Below are 25,861 nucleotides of genomic sequence, written 5' to 3' on the forward strand. Positions count from 1 at the left end.
ATTTGAGACAACCTTTTATTCAGACAGATCTGAGTCTGGAAGCCAAATTGTTTGATTCCTACAGATGGTCTAGAAATATACTATTTATTCTTCCACTGAAGTTTCTTGACCATTGTGTTACTGCCTGCTCTCTCTCTCTCTCGCTAAAAGCTGCCTCTCCCTCGACATTCACCATGAAGACTAACTCCATCAGCACGTCCGTACCCACCTCCTACTACCCAGGTAAACTACCTCACCTTTTAACTCTTAACTCCTTCTGCTTCTACTACTGTCTAAAACTGCTGGTGACCTCTTATGACCCCTTGAACTTTGACCTCTTTAACAAATGGCCAATCCCGATCTAGGTGCCTGTGTCTTTGTTTGATAAACGGTTTGCTTGATCTAATGGTGGCCTGCCAAAACAATGTAATGATGCATGTTCTCTTTTTGCCTGCAGTTTTAATTGCTCTATAGCGGTTGCACTTCAGCATACTATTTGGGACAACCATTTTGAGCCAAATTGGTAGATTGATTTGAATTGATCTGTATGTATATTCTAGTCGATGGATAATGCTGGACATGATCTACATTTAACTGAGTTATAACCCCTTATAATGTTAAAAATGAACTATTGATGCTGTTCTTCCATTGGAGGTTTTCTTTGCCTCTTGAGGATAACAAACTGTAACTGCTCTGCTCTAATATTGCTGTCTTACCTGGAGTGGGGAGTGTGTCACCTTACTCACTGCTATATTGTCTCTTCTTTGTTAACACCCTGCTCTGCACTGGTTTTGGGTTGTGGGCAGATCCCTTTGTGCCAACCGCCATCTTGGGTGAGAAAACATTCTTCATTTTTTTCTCCCTACAATACATGCCTTATGCTTATAGACCAACTGAAACAGACAACTCCAAAATAGACTAGGTGCTGTGCATTTGAGGGAAGCAGAGAGAGAGAGCGAGGGAGAGAGATGGAGATAGTGATTTGGATTGGTTTGTTTCCTGATAATGGCTTTCACACATCCATACCTGCCTGCTTTTCTTTCTTTGTCAGACCAGAAGGGTTTGTTTCTTTCTAATCAAGCTGAGGTTGGCTAATTCACTCCATCCCATCCGCATTCCGTGTCGTGCGTGTGACGTCACGTATGTCTATGACCTCTCATATGCATGGCCAGACAATGTGGACTGGATGAGGGGGAGTGGCACAGCAAACCCCCCCAAAAAATAATATCCATACAAACAGACAAAGTAGTTCCCATCGCCATAGCGATGAACATGTAAAGTAGCAAACATTGGAGATCTCTAGGGCAAAGTTAAGGAATGACACATTTGTGTCATTTTGTCAATGTCACTACTGCTTAACCTACCCTAATAAACTCCTTCAGTACAACTGTCAGTTTCAACCCCTTTCATAGAGAGAAAAGTTTCAATATCTTTGTCTTGGTAGGAAGTTTGTACAATAGACAGCCAGGTACAATAGACAACATACAGTGCATTTGGAAAGTATTCAGACCCCTTGACTTTTCCAACATTTTATTACTTTACGCCTTATCCTAAAATGGATTAAATGTTTTTCTGCATCAATCTACACACAATAACCCATAATGTCAAAGCAAAAACAGGTTTTTAGAAAATGTTGCTAATTTATAAAAAATATAAAAAAGAAGTACCTTATTTACATAACTATTCAGACCGTTTGCCATGAGACTCGAAATTGAGCTCAGGTACATCCTGTTTCCATTGATCATCCTTGAGATGTTTCTACAACTTGATTGGAGTCCACCTGTGGTAAATTCAATTGATTGGCCATGATTTGTAAAGGCACACACATGTCTATATAAGAGCAAAAATCAAGCCATGAGGTCGAAGGAATTGTCCGCAGAGCTCCGAGACAGGATTGTGTCGAGGCACAGATCTGGGGAAGCGTACCAAAACATTTATTCAGCTTTAAAGGTCCCCAAGAACGCAGTGGCCTCCATCATTCTTAAATGGAATAAGTTTGGAACCACCAAGACTCTTCCGAGTGCTGTCCGCCTGGCCGAGCTGAGCAATCGGAGGAGAAAGGGCCTTGGTCAGGAAGATGACCAAGAACCCGATGGTCACTCTGTCAGAGCTCCAGAGTTCCTCTGTAGAGATGTGAGAACCTTCCAGAAGGACTCCCATCTCTGCAGTACTCCGCCAATCAGGCCTTTATGGTGAAGTGGCCAGACAGAAGCCACTCCTCAGTAAAAGGCACATGACAACCTGCTTGGAGTTAGCCAAAACGCACCTCTGACTATGAGGAACAAGATTCTCTGGTCTGATGAAACCAAGATTGATCTCTTTTGCCTGACTGCCAAGAGTCACGTCTGGAGAAAACCTTGCGCCATCCCTACGGTGAAGCATGGTGGTGGCAGCATCAGCAGCGGGGACTGGGAGACTAGTCAGGATCGAGGCAAAGATTAAGGGAGCCAAGTACAGAGAGATCCTTGATGAAAACCTGCTCCAGAGCTCTCTGGACCTAAGTCTGGGGCAAGGTTTTCCTTCCATTAGGACAACGACACTAAGCACACAGCCAAGACAACGCAGGAATGGCTTCGGGACAAGTCTCTGAATGTCCCTGAGTGGCCCAGCCAGAGCCCGGACTTGAACCCGATCGAACATCTCTGGAGAGACCGGAAAATAGCTGTGCAGTTACGCTCCCCATCGAACCTCATAGAGCTTGAGAGGATCTGCAGAGAAGAATGGGAGAAACTTACGGAATACAGGTGTGCCAAGCTTGTAGCGTCATACCCAAGAAGACTCTAGGCTGTAATCGCTGCCAAAGTACTGAGTAAAGGGTCTAAATACTTATGTAAATGTGATATTTCAGATGTATATAAAAAAGTGTTGCTTTGTTATTATGTAGATTGATGAGATAAAACCCCAATTGAATCAATTTTAGAATAAGGCTGTAATGTAACAAAATGTGCAAAAAGTGAAGGGGTCTGAATACTTTCCCAATTCACTTTACAAACACCAGATATAGATATTTGACAGAAACATATTAACATACCAGATAATGTACACACTTTAGGCTAGTAGAGATACAGAACACAACAGTGTCTCAAGGAAGAATGGCGTTAGTGATTTTCTAGACGTTTCCTCGGACAAGGGCCCCAGTGTTCACTTTCACCGTTTACACCACCACAGAGGGTTAGCTGGTGGTTCCACTTGTTTTGTAGAGAGGTTTTCAAACGTTATCTGGACTAGTTTTTTACTAGTTAAACTGTTTTGGCTAATGTCAAATTAATATTTTATTCATTCAGAAAACAAAATGTCTTTATCATGTCTTTGTCAGCATTGATTACATTTGAAATTGTCAGTTCTAGGTGATTCCAACCAAATTAACACAATCCTAACTAAAGCATCCCAGATCTAGCTTTCTGTGAGGTGTCCAATTGAACTGAATAGTTGGTTGGGACTGGACTCCCGGAGAGGCAAAAACATGTTGGTGCCTAGAAACAGCTAGAGAAAATTAAAACTGTGCAGGTGCTCATGCCTAAACTTCATATTGTTGCTTATACCCTGTTTCCTTTCTCTTCTTTTCTTCTTCACATTTAACCTGTTATGTCCTCTAATAAAGTGCCCATTAATGGTAAGTTGCCAGTCTGCCCTGTTTTCTCTGGGGTGAGGAAGTGTGTGTGTGTGTGTGTGCGTGCGTCATGCTATGGAAAGGCGCTTGCCTTCCCTTGGGGCCTGCTCTCCCATCTTGTGTTGCTACGCATGCACTTGTGTTAGGGCATCTCACGCCCCCCCCCCCCTTCCCCCTGTGAAGCCATTACCTAGCATGGGGATTTGACTCCACCCGTGGACAGTGTTGCCTCATGCATATGTGGACTATATGACGTTCCACCCACACTCCACAACCCCTACCCCCACTTTGTTTAAACGGGGGTCTCACGCCTCTGACACTTATTTATTTTTTTACGGTTTCCCATAAGACATAGTTACCGAACAGAGTACCCACTTCATTTGATCGTGCACCCACGTCATCCATCCACCGCCGCCATTCCATCATCAACTTCATTTTGCCATTGGTCGATTTTGTGGATAGGAAGTTTGTATTGAGAAGTTAGCCACAAGCTTGCGCTGTGAGAAGTTAGCCACAAGCTTGCGCTGTGAGAAGTTAGCCACAAGCTTGCGCTGTGAGAAGTTAGCCACAAGCTAGCGCTGTGACAAGCTAGCGCTGTGAGAAGTTAGCCACAAGCTAGCGCTGTGACAAGCTAGCGCTGTGAGAAGTTAGCCACAAGCTAGCGCTGTGAGAAGTTAGCCACAAGCTAGCGCTGTGAGAAGTTAGCCACAAGCTAGCGCTGTGAGAAGTTAGCCACAAGCTAGCGCTGTGAGAAGTGAGGGTTATTCTAGCGGCAATAGAAATAAAGCTCTTTTCCCTCATTGTATAATGTAAAAAGATTTATTTTACACCATGTTATCTGTTAAGATACGAGCTCCATTTTGTGTTCACCAAGTTTCAAAACACTGTAATAACTAGTTAAGCACAACGTAGTTTATAAGTAACTCCTGTTCATTTCATGTTTTCTCATTGAATAACTATACTGTGACCCTGTGTTCATCCATTATAATGTCAAGAGTGTTTCCTATTCTATGTCCGTACGGGGTTGTGGGGCACTCCAGTCCTGACCAGTGTATATGTATTTGTGCGTGACCTCGTCACTCCTCTCTGGGTTTCTAGATGAGAACCACACCATGACCAGTGACACCAGTAGTCTGGTCCAGTCCCACAGCCACTCCTATAAGAAGAAGAGGGAGGTGGCAGATGTGCCCCCCTACCAGACGGGTCAGCTCCACCCGGCCATCCGCGTGGCAGACCTGCTCCAGCACATTACCCAGATGAAGTGTGCTGAGGGCTACGGCTTCAAGGAGGAGTACGAGGTGAGAGCCCCAACTGCCTGCAAAATGTAGGGTCCCACCCTCCTCAATCACATGGCAAATCCTCTCACACACACACACGTCCTCACATGTCAAAATGCCCCCTCATATCAAAATGTCCTCACACGCACCCACTAATGTCCTCCCATATCACTTCCCCAGTCTCTGTCTTTGTCCCTGGTTGTCTTTCTTTCTGTTGTTGTCCTGTTTCTTGCTGTATTCCTTGTATTCGTTCTTGTTTATTTGCACCGTACTCTTTTTATTTTGTTTAGATTCATTGTTTGTTAGATGATTTTGTCACTTGATCTCTGCAAATGAACTTCTCACTAGCTATTATTGCACACAAAAAATGCACCGGGTTTTGTGTCCACACACTCCTTCCGTTCCAATGTTTGTCACCACTTTAATTCCTCTCACATAGTGTTTGGTCTCCTGCAGTTTGTTGACTGCACGCCACACTGCTTAGACCTTACTGCCCCATCGACGGCATCCACTTGGCTCCCTAACAATGCTAAACAACCGTCTTGGTGAAAAAAACGTGCCTTCTGAAAAAAAATCCTACAGCACACACATCCGCTAATGGGGATTTCCCAGGCTGAGACTGTGTTAATGGCTCAGACCATTGTGAGTTGCCAGCTCTGCCTAGAGTCTGTTTATGTGAATTATATGGGAACAGCGCTTTTCTCCAGAAGCTTATGACAAAGCTAACGACTGTCACAGCAGTGCCTTATTTCCTCGCCCTTACATAGTGTGTGTGCTTGAATACAATTGTTTGTGTGTGTGTGTGTGTGTGTGTACATACTGTATACACAAGCTACCCCTCTCACCTTCCAACCCATTACAAGGGATTTTTTACATTTTCTACGGAGGGTATTTGCCAGTGGTGTAAATATACTTTAAAGTACTACTTAAGTCGTTTTTGCGGGTGTCTTTACTTTATTTTACTGTTTTATATTTTTGACTACTTTTACTTCACTAGATTCCTAATGACAATAATGTACTTTTTACTCCATTCATTTTCCCTGATCCCTAAAATAACTTGTTCGATTTTGAATGCTTAGCAGGACTGGAAAATGGTGCAATTCATGTACTTATCAAGGGAACATCCCTGGTCATCCCTACTGCCTCTGATCTGGCGTACTCACTAAACACACATGCTACATTTGTAAATGATGTGTGCCTCAGGCTATCTGTAAAAAAAAAAAATGGTGCCGTCTAGTTTGCTTAATATAAGGAATTTTAAATGATTTATACTTTTACTTTTGATACGTAAGTATATTTTAGCAATTGCATTTATTTTGATACCTAAGTACATTTAAAACCAAATACAATCAAGTATTATTATTATTTTACTGGGTGACTTTCACTTTTACTTGAGTCATTTTCTATTAAGGTATCTTTACTTTAGGTACAATTAGGTACTTTTTCCACCACTGGTATTTACCTGAAATAAACTATCCACCAGTCCCCCTCCCATCTTATACTTTCCTTTGCTATACCCACTATTTACACATTAAACAACACAGGAATCAGATCAATAATTCAATCTCCCATGCCCTGGGCTGGCCCTGTGGTTTGGGACTTCCCTGAGGGCTCAATTCATTATGGATATAGATTGATGATTTTTAGGGCTTAGGTAGGCTGCTAGTGTAATAATACAGTATTTGCCAGTCATAAACATACGGAGTGCAGAATAATTGATGCCCCCCCCCCCTCCTCCATCTGAAAGTGCTTCTCTTCACTTCTCTTCACTGCTTTTCTATAGTTTTCAACCTTTCTATTTGTAATGCCGCTACAAGTTAGAGACGGCGAATCATTGTAGTGTCCCCCCCCCCGCCCCCGTTTTGTTCCCTGTTTTCTGCTACCACTGTCTCTTCTCATGTTCTCTCTAAACACAATGAGCCGAGCACTAAACTGATCAATTCTAATCTCTCCCCCCCGATTCCATGCTTCTTGTTATTCCATAACGTTATCTATGGAAAAGATAAACGAGGTAAGCAAGTCCCCTTTTTGGTTTGATTGTAAACTATGTTTTTAGATTGTAGCTTTGTCACAGAAACCCTAGATGCAGCGATCTCACAACCTACACCTCCTGATAATGATTAGAATTCTCTCTACGATACCTGCTGTTGGTTGTCTGTGTCCAAAAATATGCATTTAACAAACCGCAATATACAACAACAACAAAATGTGTCGTCTGAGATTTAATCCCCCTGGTCAATGAGAATCAAAGAGTGGCTTTAGTTGACACTACAGTACAGAGCAGAGGTCCTGACTAATGGAAGTGTTTGTAGACAAAACACACTCCCCATTCATCCCAGACACACAGTAAATGATTCTCCTATAGTTCAGGCCTGTCTGCTTCAAAGGAAAAAAACATATTTGGTTTGTGTTGATGATAATGCAGTCAGACGCCATTTGAATTCTTAAGTCATGAAAGACTTGCTCTCTTGGTATGATATCTCACACCCAAAAAATAACCAACAAGAAAGACTGGCAGAATCTGATCATACTTACCCTGAACAAAAATATAAACGCAACATGCAACAATTTCAGAGTTACAGTTCATATGAGGAAATCAGTCAATGTAAATGAATGCATTAGGGCCTAATCTACGGATTTCAGATGACTGGGAATACCGACATGCATCTGTTGGTCACGGCTACCTTTAAAAATGGCACGACAATGGGCCTCAGGATCTCGTCACGGTATCTCTGTGCATTCAAATTGCCATTGATAAAGTGCAATTGTGTTCATTGTCCGTATCTTATACTTGCTCATACCATAACCCCACCGCCACCATGGGGCACTCTGTTCACAACGTTGACTTCAGCAAACCGCTCGCCCACACTCGCCAAACACGCTGTCTGCCATCTGCCCGGTACAGTTGAAACAGGGATTCATCCAGGAAGAGCTCACTTCTCCAGCTTGCCAGTGGCCATCGAAGGTGAGCGAGCATTTGCCCACTGAAGTTGGTTACGATGCCAAACTGCAGTCAGGTCAAAACCCTGGTGAAGACGACGAGCACACAGATGAGCTTCCCTGAGATGGTTTCTGTCAGTTTGTGCAGAAATTCTTTGGTTGTGTAAACCCACAGTTTCATTAACTTTCCGGGTGGCTGGTAGAACGATCCTGCAGGTAAAGAAACCGGATGTGGAGGTCCTGGGCTGGCGTGGTTACACGTGGTCTGCGGTTGTGAGGCTGGTTTGGACGCCATATTCTCTAAAACTACTTTGGAGGTGGCTTATTACATTCTCTGGCAACCGCTCTGATGGACATTCCTGCAGTCAACTGCACGCTGCCTCAAAACTTGAGACATCTGTGGCGTTGTGTGACGAAACTGCACATTTTAGAGTGGCCTTTTATTGTCCCCAGCACAAGGTGCATCTGTGTAATGACCATGCTGTTTAATCAGCTTCTCGATATGCCACACTTGTCAGGTGGATGGATTATCTTGGCAAAGGAGAAATTCAGATTTACAGGGATGTAAACAAATTTGTAAACAACCTTTGTTTGGATTTGGTCTCGTGAGAGTCGACCATAGATCTCATCTCAGTAGCTCTACTTCCATGAAAATCATCTGTTTAAGGCTTTGAAAATGTTTTTTTTTGTTTTGGAGGGGGGGGGGGGGGGATATGCAGGGCTTTGAATTCATTACTGGCTTTCCACCATCCACCAATCACGTTAAGGGTTACTGGCGGGTGGTGGGAAAACCTGGCCAATGGTAGATTAGTATGATAGTGCCAAGGGGGATAGATGGAGCCTGGAGCTACCTCCTAGCCATTTGACTTGTAATTCCCCCACAGTTTGCTGCTATGTTAGTAATACAATAGTATGTTTTATATTTTGCTAGACCTTTTTTCATTAGTATCCAACTTTTGGGTGATTTAATAGGCTCAGAAAAGCATGTTGCAAACTCTAACATGTCTTAAATAAATGTTGTATTACCCAATTTAGTATTTTCCCTCGAGCCGCACATTTCGTATAGGTCTTGCAAACACAAGAGACATTGTTGCCAAATCTATTATTTTTCAAAGCTGGCAGTCAAATATTACACCTGAACTAGAAAAAATTCTGAAGTAACACAATGAATAGTTGAACACCTGCCAGTGTTGGTGCACTTCACATCACATAATATTTTTGTTGTGTTATCTATATCTTCCCAAACTATTTTGACAGATTCCAGATTTTTTATAGTAATCTTTTTCTCATTGACACCGCTCACCTCTGGAGGAAGGAAAAGGGAGAGAGAGTCTCTCTCTCTATCAATGCTCTCCTCCCCAGGTTCTCTCGCTCGTCAGGGCAGCTCCTTGTCACGTCTTGCACATGAAAAGATAGCTCTCTTGAAAGACACACGGCAGCAATGAATAACAAACCAGCACCACTTTGAAACTCTAAACCTAGAGAGGGAGATGGAGGGAGGAGACTAAGCATCTGCAGTATTGTCAACATGTGTTAAACTGTGTTTAATGCCTCTTTACTGCAGCTAGTTCTGAGACATTCAGAGAGAGAGAGAAAGTGATCTGCATTAAACTACGGCCTTCTCTTCAAAGTGTCCCTTGCGGTTAACAAGACCTGTAAGGCCATGTTTTTCCAACACCCAACCGTGCTTGGTAAAGGTCAGGTGATAAGGCTGGTCTTTTAAGCTCATCTCAAGGTGACGTCGAAATGTGTACTCAAAGGATTGTTTGCATATTAATGCCGGAGACCGTCGACACCAAAGACGTCTTCAGGAAAATACACATTTTATTCCGTCCTTTCTGATTACTCCTTCATCCTCATTTAGTCAAATGGCTGTGTGATATCCATTGATAACTGTTAATAAATGCCATATTGTCACACCTTAGGCATCCCAGTCACCACCTTTCAGAAAATACCAAAAGTTCACCATCATTTGATTTGGAGTGGTGGTGCCTTTTCCTTCATTGTGTATGCCGTGGGGTGGGAGGGGGCAGTGTGAAGAGGCCTTCATTGTCATTGAGGGGAAGAAGCGCGCGGGGGGGGGGGGGGGGGGGGATTTACAGGTAAAAAAACTGCAAGCAATCAAATCTAATCAGATTAATTGTCTGATGGGACTACGAGAGAGCGAGCGCTATTGGAAAGAGCGTGGGATGGGTATGGCTAAATAACAACACCTCGTTATGATCCGTTTATACGTCCTGACACTCTTTGGAGACGTGATTTTGGGGGGAAGTGGATGAGACATTAACTTACATTAACTTAAAGCAGTAGCCCCTAGCCTGGGTAAAGAGCCAATAATCAACAGCACCACTCCTGCAATGACATTTATTTTCATAATTAGTCCTAATTGGGTGTTCCGGTGCAAGATCAGAATTCCCAAAAACTCATACTATTAATAAATCATGAGGTGCTGTGCTCGAGCAGAGTTTTTTGATCAGGCGGGGGTGTGTGTGTTCATTTTCTGGTATGTTTCGGGGACTAGTCTTTCAGAGAGTATGTGGGTACAGTTTGTAAGGAGGACTGGTGTTCTACCTCGGTGAGGTTAGGGAGATTCTGATTGGCTTCAGTGGTGGCCTAATGGGCACCTTCTCTGACATTGCTCCCAGAAGGCCGTTCTCCTGCTTCCTCTCATCTTTAATAATGATGAAGATATATCTCTGTTTTGACTGGAAAGGATCCACGACTGAGCTGTGCTGTCCATTTAAAGAGCTGACCTCCTAACCCTTAGGACCTTTCATGTCCTCCTGTTTAACACTTTCTCTCTCTGTTCCCCCCTCTCTCTCTCTCTCTCTTCTGTTTCTCTCTCTTTCTTTCCTTCCACCCGCAGAGCTTCTTTGAAGGACAGTCTGCACCATGGGACTCTGCCAAGAAAGACGAGAACAGGATGAAGAACCGATACGGAAACATTATTGCATGTGGGTACAAACAATTCTTCCTTTTTTGTCTCGTCAGTCAAATCCCTCAGTTGGATATGAATTCTCGGTGTGGGCCTATTTGTGAACATTATTGTGAAAAATGTCAAGGCTGTATTGTTTGTCCTTTTAGAGCAGCGTATAGTTAGGAACATATGAAATGGTTCTACTGAATGTTAACTATAAGAACTGCGATCGTTCTCTTCCTGAAAATGTCATCCTTAAGCTGTGATTGTCACGACAACTGACATCCTATCAGACATACACACACAGGCAGTACTAATTGCCTTTGCAATTATGAAAATGAGCCCTGACTTGGGAACAATTTCAGTTCTGGGCTTGAGACATTGCCGAGGGTGTCACACACACACACCACCCTCACAGCTATACCAGTCCCCCAACGAGGAGACCGCCCCTGTCATTTCCACGGCAATAAGATTCCGGACACTTCCTGTCTCTGCAAATGAGCAACCGACCAATCACAGTTCTCCACCCGGCGCGGCGGCCAATTAGCTGCAGGGCATGTTGGATGGACTGCCAGTTTTCTGCCGGCTGTAATAATTAAAGTGAATAAATCATTCAGAGTGAGTTAGCGTCTCCTCTGTGAAATGGGAGAGAAAGAGAGAACAGAGGAGATCTCTCCTATTAGTCAAATTGAATAATTTTGACTAATGGATAGACACTTGTTTCACAACAGAGCGCTGTCGTGGTGATTTTGATTAAGTAGAGGCACACTTCACTATGGTTGATTTACCAAAGCTTATTCTCTGCAACTATCTGGTGATTTGGACTCACTGGGTCCAGATCATTCTCTTTGAATCCCAAAACTAAAGAAGAACTGAAACTGAACAGTGCTAGCGTAGTTCACTTCCACACCACCGTTGACTTGTACCCTAATGAATAGGGACTTCAACTTATTAAACCAGGAAAAGGCTTCCTTCTATAGGGCATATGTCAGAGAAAAACACAGTGACCTGGTAGTTGTACCTGCAGGAGTTGATGACCTTAAACTTCATAGTCCCTATCCTCCACAGGGATGGCCTACCAGTGTTTTCCTCTCCGTCTCGTTCGTATGACTAATGGGGCCCTTGTTTCTCTCTCTCTCTCTCTCTCTGTCCTGTCTTCCTCCAGATGATCACTCCCGTGTCCGGCTGCAGGCTATCGAGGGAGAGCAGAGCTCTGACTACATTAATGCAAATTACGTGGATGTAAGTACAACACCAGCCGGGGTTAGACAGAAAGGTCAGCCAGCATGTGTGTGCGCATAGCTCTCAGAAGGAACGAGATGATGGCAAGGCTACTGCCTTTAGACCCCCAATCCTCCTCACTCTCCTCCTCTTCCCCTCAAAATAGGGATATATACAGTGCCTTTGGAAAGTGTTCAGATCCGTTGACTTTTTCGACATTTTGTTAGGTTACAGCCTTATTCTAAAATGGCTATAAAAAAATACAGAGACCTTATTTATATAAGTATTCAGACCCTTTGCTATGAGCTCAGGTGCATCCTGTTTCCATTGATCATCCTTGAGATGTTTCTACCACTTGATTGGAGTCCACCTGTGGAAAATTCAGTTGATTGGACATGATTTGGAAAGGCACACACCGGTCTTTACAATGTCCCACAGTTGACAGTGCATGTCAGAGCAAAAACCAATCCATGAGGTCGAAGGAGTTGTCCGTAGAGCTCCGAGACAGGATTGTGTCGAGGCACAGATCTGGGGAAGGGTGTCAAAAAATGTCTGCAGCATTGAAGGTTCCCAACAACAAGTACGGGAATTGCACCGATAAGACAAGACTGTAACTACCAATTGGATACCACAAAAAAAAGTTTCCAAAAAGCTGTTTTTGCTTTGTCATTATGGGGTATTGTGTGTAGATTGATGAGGGGGAAAAACAATTGATTACATTTTAGAATAAGGCTATAATGTAACAAAATGTGGATAAATTCAAGAGGTCAGAACACTTTCTGATTGCGCTGTATGTCCAGTCTGTAGAATTAGAATACTTGGTCCAACTCTACGGACTGCACACAGTCACGTCCAGCACGTAGGATTGTTGGTTTGCAAAAAGCCCACCCCTTGTTTACCCTCCTGGCTATCACTGTTGACAGAGTACATTTTATTTTCCTCTCCAGTCAACCAGCTGGCACAGTGCAACCCACGCCAACCAACCACCCCATGCATACTTATCATCTCCCTCTTCCTCACCTCCCCCTCTACCTCCTCGCCTCCCCCTCCACCTCCTCGCCTCCCCCTCCACCTCCTCGCCGCCTCCTCTACATCCTCGCCTCCTCCTCCACGCCTCCCCCTCTACCTCCTCACCTCCCCCTCTACCTCCTCGCCTCCTCCTCCACGCCTCCCCCTCTACCTCCTAGCTTCCTCCACGCCTCCCCCTCTACCTCCTAGCTTCCTCCACGCCTCCCCCTCTACCTCCTTGTCTCCCCCTCTACATCCTCACCTCCTCCTCCACACCCCCCCTCTACCTCCTAGTTTCCTCCTCGCCTCCCCCTCTACATCCTCACCTCCTCCTCCACGCCTCCCCCTCTACCTCCTCACCTCCTCCTTTACCTCCTCTCCGCCTACTCCACGCCTCCCCCTCTACCTCCTAGCTTCCTCCACGCCTCCCCCTCTACCTCTTAGCTTCCTCCTCGCCTCCTACTTTACCTCCTCTCCGCCTCCTTCATGCCTCCCCCTCTACCTCCTAGCTTCCTCCATGCCTCCCCCTCTACCTCCTTGTCTCCCCCTCTACATCCTCACCTCCCCCTCTACATCCTAGCTTCCTCCTCGCCTCCCCCTCTACATCCTCACCTCCTCCTCCACACCTTCCCCTCTACCTCCTAGCTTCCTCCTCACCTCCCCCTCTACATCCTCGCCGCCTCCTCCACGCCTCCCCCTCTACCGCCACTCCGAGCTTTGCCTTCATTTGTCATTAGCCATTAGCAACATTAGGGTTAGCTCCCTCCTCTTCAAAGGTAAATGAGTGTAGATTTACAGTGCAGGTGCTCGGAGACTGATAAAGAGATAATTGTGAAAGCAGCTGCTCATTGTCAATAGAGGACTATCCAAGTGTTAAAGCGGAAACATCTTAGTCCTCGCTGTCTTGCTTGGGTGTACCGCCTGTTCTTGTAGTTCTCCAAAACCAGAAGTTATCCAGAGCCATTTTTATTTGCATACGTGATTGTTGTTTGGGTCTGGGAGGTGTGATTACAAGGACATTATGTAGAGTGACATCTGTTACGTTGTTGCTACGTTGTTGTTACGTCTGTTAAGATGCTGTCCCTAGAAACTTAATGGACATTTAGCATTTGAAATAAGGATTTGTCATCCCACCAAATCAATTTCCTAAGAATCAGTCTTTCAGTACTCATTAGAATATAGCATAAATAAATTCTGGGTGTTTGTGTGTCCAGTTGTGTGTCTGTGTCCAGTCCTGTGTGTGTTGTGTTGAATTAGCATTCTGCACATCTAGCCGCTCTGCAGGTTAGCTGATGAAGCTACTTACAGCCTGACCCCCAAGGGACTCGTGGTGAATTAACCATCAGGACTCCTATCAGGACACGGGCCTGAAGACCTGTATATGTACTGTACACCTCCCTCCGCTGAACCTCTCCTCTCCGTTCAGACTCTGTCTGGCTTGCTGCTCCCTCCCGAGTGTTTCTGTAGCCTGGTCCAAGATCTGTTTGTGCTGTCTTGCATGACGACGACCATAGCAGTTGGCTAATTAGCACATATCTGGGACCAGGCTGGGGTTTGTGTGTGGCGCAGTCAGTCAGTGAACTCTGCAGCACTTTAGTGAGTGCTGCTTGTCTCCCAGGCACAGACTCAACAGATCCCAATGAAGTCGAATTTCAGAAGAACGTCGAAACCTTTCTTCCATCATGATGATCACACAATACGTGACCAGTCAATGAACCCCCTTCTCCTAATAGTCTCTCGCTAACTAACTCTATAGTCGATTTTCCTCACCATGTGTGCTCCCACGGTGAGAATTCATCGATAGTGTGTAGAGCAAGAGGATAAACAACTCTTATGCTGGACAAGATATAAAGAAATCATTTAAACAGCGCACCAGAACCCAGAGAGACCGAGCCCAGAGAGGCAGAGAGCCCAACAGAGCCCAGAGAGGCAGAGAGCCCAACAGAGCCCAGAGAGGCAGAGAGCCCAACAGAGCCCAGAGAGGCAGAGAACCCAACAGAGCCCAGAGAGGCAGAGAGCCCAACAGAGCCCAGAGAGGCAGAGAGCCCAACAGAGCCCAGAGAGGCAGAGAGCCCAACAGAGCCCAGAGAGGCAGAGAGCCCAACAGAGCCCAGAGAGGCAGAGAGCCCAACAGAGCCCAGAGAGGCAGAGAGCCCAACAGAGCCCAGAGAGCCCAACAGAGCCCAGAGAGACCGAGCCCAGAGAGACCGAGCCCAGAGAGACCGAGCCCAGAGAGACCGAGCCCAGAGAGACCGAGCCCAGAGAGGCAGAGAGCCCAACAGAGCCCAGAGAGACAGAGAGCCCAACAGAGCCCAGAGAGGCAGAGAGCCCAACAGAGCTCAGAGAGGCAGAGAGCCCAACAGAGCTCAGAGAGGCAGAGAGCCCAACAGAGCCCAGAGAGGCAGAGAGCCCAGAGAGGCAGAGAGCCCAGAGAGCCCAGAGAGGCAGAGAGCCCAGAGAGCCCAGAGAGGCAGAGAGCCCAACAGAGCCCAGAGAGGCAGAGAGCCCAACAGAGCCCAGAGAGGCAGAGAGCCCAACAGAGCCCAGAGAGGCAGAGAGCCCAACAGAGCCCAGAGAGGCAGAGAGCCCAACAGAGCCCAGAGAGGCAGAGAGCCCAACAGAGCCCAGAGAGGCAGAGAGCCCAACAGAGCCCAGAGAGACCGAGCCCAGAGAGACCGAGCCCAGAGAGACCGAGCCCAGAGAGACCGAGCCCAGAGAGGCAGAGAGCCCAACAGAGCCCAGAGAGGCAGAGAGCCCAACAGAGCCCAGAGAGGCAGAGAGCCCAACAGAGCCCAGAGAGGCAGAGAGCCCAACAGAGCCCAGAGAGGCAGAGAGCCCAACAGAGCCCAGAGAGGCAGAGAGCCCAACAGAGCCCAGAGAGGCAGAGAGCCCAACAGAGCCCAGAGAGGCAGAGAGCCCAACAGAGCCCAGAGAGGCAGAGAGCCCAGAGAGGCAGAGAGCCCAGAGAGGCAGAGAGCCCAGAGAGGCAGAGCGCCCAACAGAGCCCAGAGAGGCAGAGCGCCCAACAGAGCCCAGAGGCAGAGCGCCCAACAGAGCCCAGAGAGGCAGAGCGCCCAACAGAGCCCAGAGAGGCAGAGCGCCCAACAGAGCCCAGAGAGGCAGAGAGCCCAACAGAGCCCAGAGAGGCAGAGAGCCCAACAGAGCCCAGAGAGGCAGTGAGCCCAACAGAGCCCAGAGAGCCCAACAGAGCCCAGAGAGCCAAACAGAGCCCAGAGAGCCCAACAGAGCCCAGAGAGACCAACAGAGCCCAGAGAGCCCAACAGAGCCCAGAGAGCCCAACAGAGCCCAGAGAGACCGAGCCCAGAGAGGCAGAGAGCCCAACAGAGCCCAGAGAGGCAGAGAGCCCAACAGAGCCCAGAGAGACAGATAGCCCAACAGAGCCCAGAGAGACAGAGAGCCCAACAGAGCCCAGAGAGACAGAGAGCCCAACAGAGCCCAGAGAGACAGAGAGCCCAACAGAGCCCAGAGAGACAGAGAGCCCAACAGAGCCCAGAGAGACAGAGAGCCCAACAGAGCCCAGAGAGACAGAGCCCAGAGAGGCAGAGAGCCCAACAGAGCCCAGAGAGGCAGAGAGCCCAACAGAGCCCAGAGAGGCAGAGAGCCCAACAGAGCCCAGAGAGGCAGAGAGCCCAACAGAGCCCAGAGAGGCAGAGCGCCCAGAGAGGCAGAGAGCCCAACAGAGCCCAGAGAGGCAGAGCGCCCAACAGAGCCCAGAGAGGCAGAGCGCCCAACAGAGCCCAGAGAGGCAGAGCGCCCAACAGAGCCCAGAGAGGCAGAGCGCCCAACAGAGCCCAGAGAGGCAGAGCGCCCAACAGAGCCCAGAGAGGCAGAGAGCCCAACAGAGCCCAGAGAGGCAGAGAGCCCAACAGAGCCCAGAGAGGCAGAGAGCCCAACAGAGCCCAGAGAGGCAGAGAGCCCAACAGAGCCCAGAGAGGCGGAGAGCCCAACAGAGCCCAGAGAGGCGGAGAGCCCAACAGAGCCCAGAGAGGCGGAGAGCCCAACAGAGCCCAGAGAGGCGGAGAGCCCAACAGAGCCCAGAGAGGCGGAGAGCCCGTCAGAGCCCAGAGAGGCAGAGAGCCCAGCCTATCAGAGTAGAGGGATTAAGTTTTCCCGTTTGATTCAGTCCTTTTATATTCCACGTTGAGAAAGTAAATTACTGTTGCGGTAAATTAAATATGGCAGTGTTAAGAGCTGGACCAGATGAAGACAATGGCTCACACTTTGTGGCGTGTGGGAACGGCTCTTTACGCTTACGTTTAGCTTCCCACTTTGTACGGTAGGCCTTGCTAGAATACAAGATGCTCGACAAATGAAATTTGAAGGGATTCGAGTAATCCCTAGGAGATTGAGTGTATTACGAAGATAAATCACACAATATGCATTGGAAGAATAGTACAACCATGTGTATGTTGGATGTTAATTTGACCACTATCACAACAAAATAATCCTGCAGCAACACAGGATTTGAATGTTTAGTCCATAATGTTGCTTGATCGATGGTTAGACTGTTAGCTGGCCAAGAAATGAGGCTACATGAAAAGTGCAATACTGTTAATATAACTAACTGCGTGTTAGTGTGGGTTTTAAATTAATTTATGTAAATCATGATCCTTATTTACATGTGTGTTCACTAACGTTATATTTGCTGGAAGCCGAATGAACCTTTTCTTTCTAATTGGTTTGAATTATTTATTCATTTAAGATCAGACTGCTGCTTTTGAAATATGTTTTCACTGCAGCAGGTTTTGCTTTTTGACTCAAGTAAACAAATATGCCCATTATCCTGCATTCCTTTGTGTGTTCAAACCTTTTTGACTGACATCTGTGTGCTTAAAGTTTGTTTCTCGCTCTGTCTTTCGGATTTCAGGGCTACCACAGACCAAATCACTACATCTCTACCCAAGGTAAGAACAGCAACACACCATAGGCATTCTCTTGTCTGAATATTTTCAGTATTGTTGTCAGATCTGCGACTCTTCCGTCTGCTGTTCAGACTGACGGCCTCATCGGAAGTGTCAACACGGATATATAGGAGATGTGTAAAAAGCTGTGGGACTCCCCTCTCTTTAACCAACCTCCTCTCCACCTTCCAAGCCGTGTTATGTAGCGTCTTAGAACAATTCATCCGCCGTGTGAGCAGGAGGGGTGGAGAGAGAACGAGGGATGAGAAAGGAAGAGCGCAGTAATAAATAAATGGATTAGGTCATGTGTACTGGCGCATTTGTATGTGTGTGTGCGCATTCATGCACGTGCATGTCTATAGGTGTGTGTTTTATAACTGCGTTAATCCAGCAGGTAGATGCTGGCTGTGTGTAAGAGGACCGCTTTTCCAACAAGCCCCCTGGAGGGGCTCTCTGATTGATAGTTAATTGTTGTGCAGTTCTCAGAGGCCCTGTTTCTTCAGCCGGCCGCGCAAAGGTAATTCCATTCCTTGCTCACTCCGAGTAAAGGCAGCCCATTGAGACATAATAGACTCTGCAGTCTGGTCTAGTTGGCCTGGCATAATGGCCACCCTCCTGGCCGCTCTGAACCCGACCAGCATCTTAAACGGCCTCCACTATGACTTGGTAGTGTTACTCTGTGTACTACATTGTTTCCAGTAATGCAGAGTTAAAGATAAGATCAAAAATCAAATAGAAATGGTGACAGGAGGAATAAATACACAGTGAATAACAAAAAAAATAGAGTAAATCAAATTGGCTGTATACAGGGAGCAGAAAATAACATGTCTGAATACAGGAAGTAGAAAATAACATGTCTGAATACAGGAAGTAGAAAATAACATGTCTGAATACAGCAAGTAGAAAATAACATGTCTGAATACAGGAAGTAGAAAATAACATGGCTATATAGGGAGTAGAAAATAACATGGCTGTATACAGGAAGTAGAAAATAACATGGCTGTATACAGGAAGTAGAAAATAACATGGCTGTATACAGGAAGTAGAAAATAACATGGCTGTATACAGGAAGTAGAAAATAACATGGCTGTATACAGGAAGTAGAAAATAACATGGCTGTATACAGGAAGTAGAAAATAACATGGCTGTATACAGGAAGTAGAAAATAACATGGCTGTATACAGGGAGCAGAAAATAACATGGCTGTATACAGGGAGCAGAAAATAACATGGCTGTATACAGGAAGTAGAAAATAACATGGCTGTATACAGGAAGTAGAACATAACATGGCTGTATACAGGAAGTAGAAAATAACATGGCTGTATACAGGAAGTAGAAAATAACATGGCTGTAAAAAAAGGGAGACAACGTGGAGATAAGGAATAACAAAATATATTTATTAACCACAGTTAACTAAATACAATGGTGTGTGTAGTCAGTAGTGTAAGTGAGTGGTTGAGTGCATTAATGTGATAATGAGCGGTGTTGAAAGGTGCCAACGCAAACAAACAAAAACAGACACAAAAATGCCACGACCGAAATCTATCAGTGTCTGCATGGAGAGAGTCTCCCCAATGAATGGGGAAGAGGTGCATTTATCCTGGGACACACCCGAGCCCAGGTGTTTCCCATTTCGCTGCCGACCCTCCCGGCTCCGCCCACCGACATCCTATTAAGGAAAACAAGTGCAAAGAGACATAATTTGGCAGACAGAGTGGGAGGGTCTTCACACTGTATACAGGGAGCAGAAAATAACATGGCTAAATACAGGGAGTAGAAAATAGCATGTCTGTACTAGGAGAGGGTTGACCTCTGTCCTATTTTAGGAGACTATGCAATACTTACTGTAATTAGTCATTATATACATTGAATAGGAGAGAAAATAATGGAACACACTGGCCTTTTTTTAAAATATATGTTATGTTAGTGTTTGCAACTTTTTAAAAGAGTTACAAAACGGGGAGCGAGAGCTGAAAAACAGTAACTAAGCCGTTGTCCAGTTGAAAGGCTCATATGTGCTGCAGGCCAATCGGACGCTTGGCTGTCCCCGGCATTCATACACTTTGACCGAGCATGGTACCCCGAACAGCTGCATCTTCTACATCCACCTCTTTTGGTCGGTTAGCCTTTTTAATACAATATATTTGATACAATATATTTAATACAATATATTTAATACAATACATTTCACCTTTACTACCAGATCAATATTCCAACACTTTTTCAAATGTTTTAAGTAGACACATACACATTAACTGTGCCCTCACACAACCCCTGGCTGCCTTGCACATTCATCTTTCTAGGGAAGGAAAAGGTGAGAAGTAGCGTTGTCTCTCTTCCTCCTGAAGAATCCCAGCAGTCTGTCTGTCTCTCGTTGTAGCAAGATGAAAAGCATTCCAGTCTCCTCGCGGACAGAGCCTCTCCTCTGATAGCCTGTCCACTCGGGCTGTCTGTGAAGCTTTTGTTGAGCTTTTTCTCCTGCTTCCTTGTCCTATTCCCCCAGTGCACTATGGGAGAAGCTCTTCTCCACATCTAATTGCCTGACTTGACTTCACCCTCTGCTGCGCTAGGCCATTTACTGTATCTGAAAAAGGATGTCACTTTTTCGTCTCCCAGAAGACGACACCAGCCACTCTGCTTCTCTTCTCCGCCGACATTTTCTTTCGCCACACGCTGTTAACGCTGTGTCAACACAGATTACTGTTTTGGTTGGCAAGTGTCTTGCAAGTTCACAAAGTATCTGCATAAGGGGGGGGGGGGGGGGGGGGGGGAATGGGAGAGTACTAGCATAGCGCTCTCTTAGATGAGAAGAGTTGGGAGATCAATCCTCTAGGAATATGCCGAGCACTGGGCATTTATCATATCATCTGCATATCATAACTACTTTCTCAGAGAGAAAAACATGAGGAACTGTAAGACAACCACTGTGCTGATTGAACCACGGTTGAACCACTGATTGAACCACGTTGAACAACTGATTAAACCAGGGTTGATGTCAATTCTGAATTGAGTTGCGAAATGTGTGTATATATATATATATATATATATATATATATATATATATATATATATATTTATTTATTTATTTATTTATATATTTATATTTATTTATTTATATATATTTATATTTATTTATTTATATATATATATATATTTATATTTATTTATATATACATTTATTTATATACAGTCAAACATAAAGATACAAAACTGTATTTTTTTGTGAAGAATCAACAACAAGTGGGACACAATCATGAAGTGGAACGACATTTATTGGATATTTCAAACTTTTTTAACAAATCAAAAACTGAAAAATTGGGCGTGCAAAATTATTCAGCCCCTTTACTTTCAGTGCAGCAAACTCTCTCCAGAAGTTCAGTGAGGATCTCTGAATGATCCAATGTTGACCTAAATGACTAATGATGATAAATACAATCCACCTGTGTGTAATCAAGTCTCCGTATAAATGCACCTGCACTGTGATAGTCTCAGAGGTCCGTTAAAAGCGCAGAGAGCATCATGAAGAACAAGGAACACACCAGGCAGGTCCGAGATACTGTTGTGAAGAAGTTTAAAGCCGGATTTGGATACAAAAAGATTTCCTAAGCTTTAAACATCCCAAGGAGCACTGTGCAAGCGATAATATTGAAAGGGAAGGAGTATCAGACCACTGCAAATCTACCAAGACCTGGCCGTCCCTCTAAACTTTCAGCTCATACAAGGAGAAGACTGATCAGAGATGCAGCCAAGAGGCCCATGATCACTCTGGATGAACTGCAGAGATCTACAGCTGAGGTGGGAGACTCTGTCCATAGGACAACAATCAGTCGTATATTGCACAAATCTGGCCTTTATGGAAGAGTGGCAAGAAGAAAGCCATTTCTTAAAGATATCCATAAGCCACCTGGGAGACACACCAAACATGTGGAAGAAGGTGCTCTGGTCAGATGAAACCAAAATTGAACTTTTTGGCAACAATGCAAAACGTTATGTTTGGCGTAAAAGCAACACAGCTGAACACACCATCCCCACTGTCAAACATGGTGGTGGCAGCATCATGGTTTGGGCCTGCTTTTCTTCAGCAGGGACAGGGAAGATGGTTAAAATTGATGGGAAGATGGATGGAGCCAAATACAGGACCATTCTGGAAGAAAACCTGATGGAGTCTGCAAAAGACCTGAGACTGGGACGGAGATTTGTCTTCCAACAAGACAATGATCCAAAACATAAAGCAAAATCTACAATGGAATGGTTCAAAAATAAACATATCCAGGTGTTAGAATGGCCAAGTCAAAGTCCAGACCTGAATCCAATCGAGAATCTGTGGAAAGAACTGAAAACTGCTGTTCACAAATGTTCTCCATCCAACCTCACTGAGCTCGAGCTGTTTTGCAAGGAGGAATGGGAAAAAATGTCAGTCTCTCGATGTGCAAAACTGATAGAGACATACCCCAAGCGACTTACAGCTGTAATCGCAGCAAAAGGCGGCGCTACAAAGTATTAACTTAAGGGGGCTGAATAATTTTGCACGCCCAATTTTTCAGTTTTTGATTTGTTAAAAAAGTTTGAAATATCCAATAAATGTCGTTCCACTTCATGATTGTGTCCCACTTGTTGTTGATTCTTCACAAAAAAATACAGTTTTATATCTTTATGTTTGAAGCCTGAAATGTGGCAAAAGGTCGCAAAGTTCAAGGGGGCCGAATACTTTCGCAAGGCACTGTATATATATATATACTTATTTATTTTAAATTTTTATTAGCCACACCCTACAGGAAGAATAATTTGTGTTTAATTTGAATGAAAATAAGTAGAATTGAATTCAGTGAAATTCAAATGGATAATTTATTCCATCATTGTGCTCATCAAGTATGGTTACCAATACTATGTTTAACATGTTGAAAAGTTTCATTTTCAAAACTCAAGTCTTCTAAAACTATTTAAAAAATAATTATAGTATTGTATTCGGACTACAATCATTCCTAATTCACCTACAATTAAATATTGAACAACAATGCATATCTACGTGTGCGTTAGATCAAACACTCCAGAATGGAACCTCTTCTCATGACAAAAACACTAACAAAGGACTATTTGACACTGAGTTATAGCCAAGCTAATACTTGAAACGGTATCTGTATTTCTTTAGTAGGAGGTGTCAGATGCTTTTGGCAAAATATTTGTCAAAGGAATAAGACTCATATGTTTCATCTCTTTGAATTGGTTTGAAATTAATTCCAGTTCAAATTGTGCTTCCTGTGGGGTGTAGCCAATTCAAATCGAATTGAATTACATTCAGAAATATCGAATTGAACCCAAACCTGGATTGAACTAAATCTGCCTTAAATATAGTACCTTTATAGTAAAGAAGCAAAAAAAGGAGGCTGGTGATGCTATCAGGAGGAGTAAAGGGGGACAGAGGAGAACAGGGAGTGTATTGGCCTGACACACTAAGCTCTTGTTCCTAGGAGAGATGGTCATGAATACCAGGAGAACATGCGGCCTGGCATCGCTAATGAGAAAAGTGGCTTGCTCGCACTAGAGGCACCCGGCAATGTCACACCAGGAGGATTCTCGAGCGACACAAGTGTTTGGTAATGCGGCTGTTTGTTTGAGCATGAATATGGAACATCTGCAGTGAGCTCTGTGTGTATGTGTGTTTGTGGTTTAGCTGTTGGACGCAGTTTGCCATGGCTGGAGGTACACGCGTCGCAGCTCTCGAACACACACACATAGATTTGCAGGAGCTAATTAGCTCGTCAAGTCTTAAAAAAAAAAAAACATTTGCCAGTTAATTAAAAATAATGTTTATTTGAATTAATTAAATGAGTAATTCTTCCTTGCAGGGATCCTTCATTGCTCGGCACAATCTGAAACACGGCCCACATTAAAGTGTTTAGGAGTTAATTGGGAGTGTGTGCAGACTGCTGTTCCCCTACCTTGTCATTCAGCTTGTGTTGGCGTGTGTGTCTGTGTGTGCAGACTTAGATCCAGGCATTAGTTGATTCCCCTGTCAACAGTGATCAGAATGCACAGGCACACAGCGCCTGTGTTCCGTTTTGATCAGGTTCAACTGGGGAAAAACAAGGTGTTAATCAACCTGTGTACTTTTCATGCTCAGAAAGCAAGCAAGCAATGGACAAATGTAAGGGATGTGATGAGCATTAAATCAGTATGACAATAACCTGGTCTAAGACGTGGGTGATGAGACAGACAAATGAGTTGCAGGTCTGACAACAATACTGACAATACTTGAGTGGGAAAAAACACTTGCGTTGATAACATAGTGCCTTCAGAAGGTATTCACATCCCTTGACTTTTCACACATTTTGATTTTACAGCCTGAGTTTAAAATAGATTAAATTGAGATGTTGTGTCATTGGCCTACACACAATACCCCATAATGTCAAAGTGGAATTATGTTTTTTGAAATTGTTAATAATGAATAAAAAATGAAAAGCTGAAATGTCTTGAGTCAATAAGTATTCAACCCCTTTGTTATGTTAAGCCTAAATAAGTTCAGGAGTAAAAAATGTGCTTAACAAGTCAAAAGTTGCATGGACTCCCTCTGTGTGCAATAAGAGCGTTTAACATGGTTTTTGAATGACTTCCTCATCTCTGTACCCCACACATACAATTATCTGTAAGGTCCCTCAGTCGAGGAGTGAATTTCAAACACAGATTCAGCCACAAAGACCTGGGAGGTTTTCCAATGCCTCAAAAAGATGGGCACCCATTGGTAGATGGGTAAAAAAAATATAAAAATCTTCCATGAGCATGGTGAATTTATTAATTACACTTTGGATGGTGTATCAATGGGACGGAAGGAAACCGCTCAGGGATTTCACCATGAGGCCAATGATGACTATAAAACAGTTAGTTTAATTAGCTGTGATAGGATACATTGTAGTTACTCCACAATACTACCCTAAATGGCAGAGTGACAATAAGGAAGCCTATACAGAATAAAAAAATAAAAGACATAGATCCTGTTTTCAATAAAACACCAAAATATAACTGGAAAAATGTGGCAAAGAAATGAATACAAAGCATTATTTTTTAGGTAAATCCAACACATCACTGAATACCATTCTTCATATTCTCAAGTTATGTTATGGATATGCTTGTCATCGGCAAAGACTAGGGAGGAAAATCCACCTTTCAGCAGGACAATAACCTAAAACATTGCACTTTGTAACACAACAAAATGTGGGAAAGGGGGTTTGAATACTTTCTGAAGGCACTGTAGATAACATTGATAACATTGCTATCAGTATGGTCACAAAGGACTTCATGTACACTCAACCTCTCCCTCCCGTTCTCTTTCTCTCCTCAGGGCCCATGCAGGAGACTGTCTACGACTTCTGGAGGATGGTGTGGCAGGAGAACACGGCAACCATTGTCATGGTGACCAACCTGGTGGAGGTGGGAAGGGTGAGTACCATGAGACCCCAGCCACACACACACACTCAGTACTGGTACATTTTTGTTGATTCAGCCAATAAAGAAATGAAAGAAACCAAATGGCCATATTCCAGCTAGTGGATGACAGAAACCCTGGGCCTGACATTATTCCAGCTAGAGGATTTATTTATTTATTTATTTTTGAATTTTTACCCCTTTTTCTCCCCAATTTCGTGGTATTCAATTATTGTAGTAGCTACTATCTTGTCTCATCGCTACAACTCCCGTACGGGCTCGGGAGAGACGAAGGTTGAAAGTCATGCGTCCTCCGATACACAACCCAACCAGCCGCACTGCTTCTTAACCTTTCTGATCTCCCCATCCCGGATCCGGGATCGTGAATACAGACTCAAGCTCATTACCATAACGCAACGTTAACTATTCATGAAAATCGCAAATGAAATGAAATAAATATGCCATCTCTCAAGCTTAGCCTTTTGTAAACAACACTGTCATCTCAGATTTTCAAAATATGCTTCTCAACCATAGGAAAACAATAATTTGTGTAAAAGTAGCTAGCTAG

At 44.5% G+C, this 25,861-nt stretch overlaps 1 protein-coding gene across 10 annotated transcripts in view; it reads left to right on the plus strand.

The window, feature by feature from the left end:
- The window catches only part of LOC110535264 (receptor-type tyrosine-protein phosphatase mu), a 319,507-nt gene that overhangs the window by 255,477 nt on the left and 38,169 nt on the right, over positions 1-25,861 (plus strand). For 4 of the 10 annotated variants that reach the window (XM_036934852.1, XM_036934854.1, XM_036934856.1 and 1 more), the window contains 8 exons: positions 151-222; positions 786-812; positions 3,581-3,592; positions 4,688-4,887; positions 10,673-10,760; positions 11,889-11,965; positions 17,841-17,877; positions 25,211-25,308. In XM_036934852.1, coding sequence (XP_036790747.1) covers positions 151-222; positions 786-812; positions 3,581-3,592; positions 4,688-4,887; positions 10,673-10,760; positions 11,889-11,965; positions 17,841-17,877; positions 25,211-25,308 — 611 coding nt within the window. The remainder of the gene's footprint in view (positions 1-150; positions 223-785; positions 813-3,580; positions 3,593-4,687; positions 4,888-10,672; positions 10,761-11,888; positions 11,966-17,840; positions 17,878-25,210; positions 25,309-25,861) is intronic. The other 6 variants (XM_036934855.1, XM_036934861.1, XM_036934860.1 and 3 more) reach the window with 3 other exon arrangements.

Source organism: Oncorhynchus mykiss, chromosome 11, assembly GCF_013265735.2.
Source record: "Oncorhynchus mykiss isolate Arlee chromosome 11, USDA_OmykA_1.1, whole genome shotgun sequence".
Classification (NCBI taxonomy): Eukaryota; Metazoa; Chordata; class Actinopteri; order Salmoniformes; family Salmonidae; genus Oncorhynchus; species Oncorhynchus mykiss.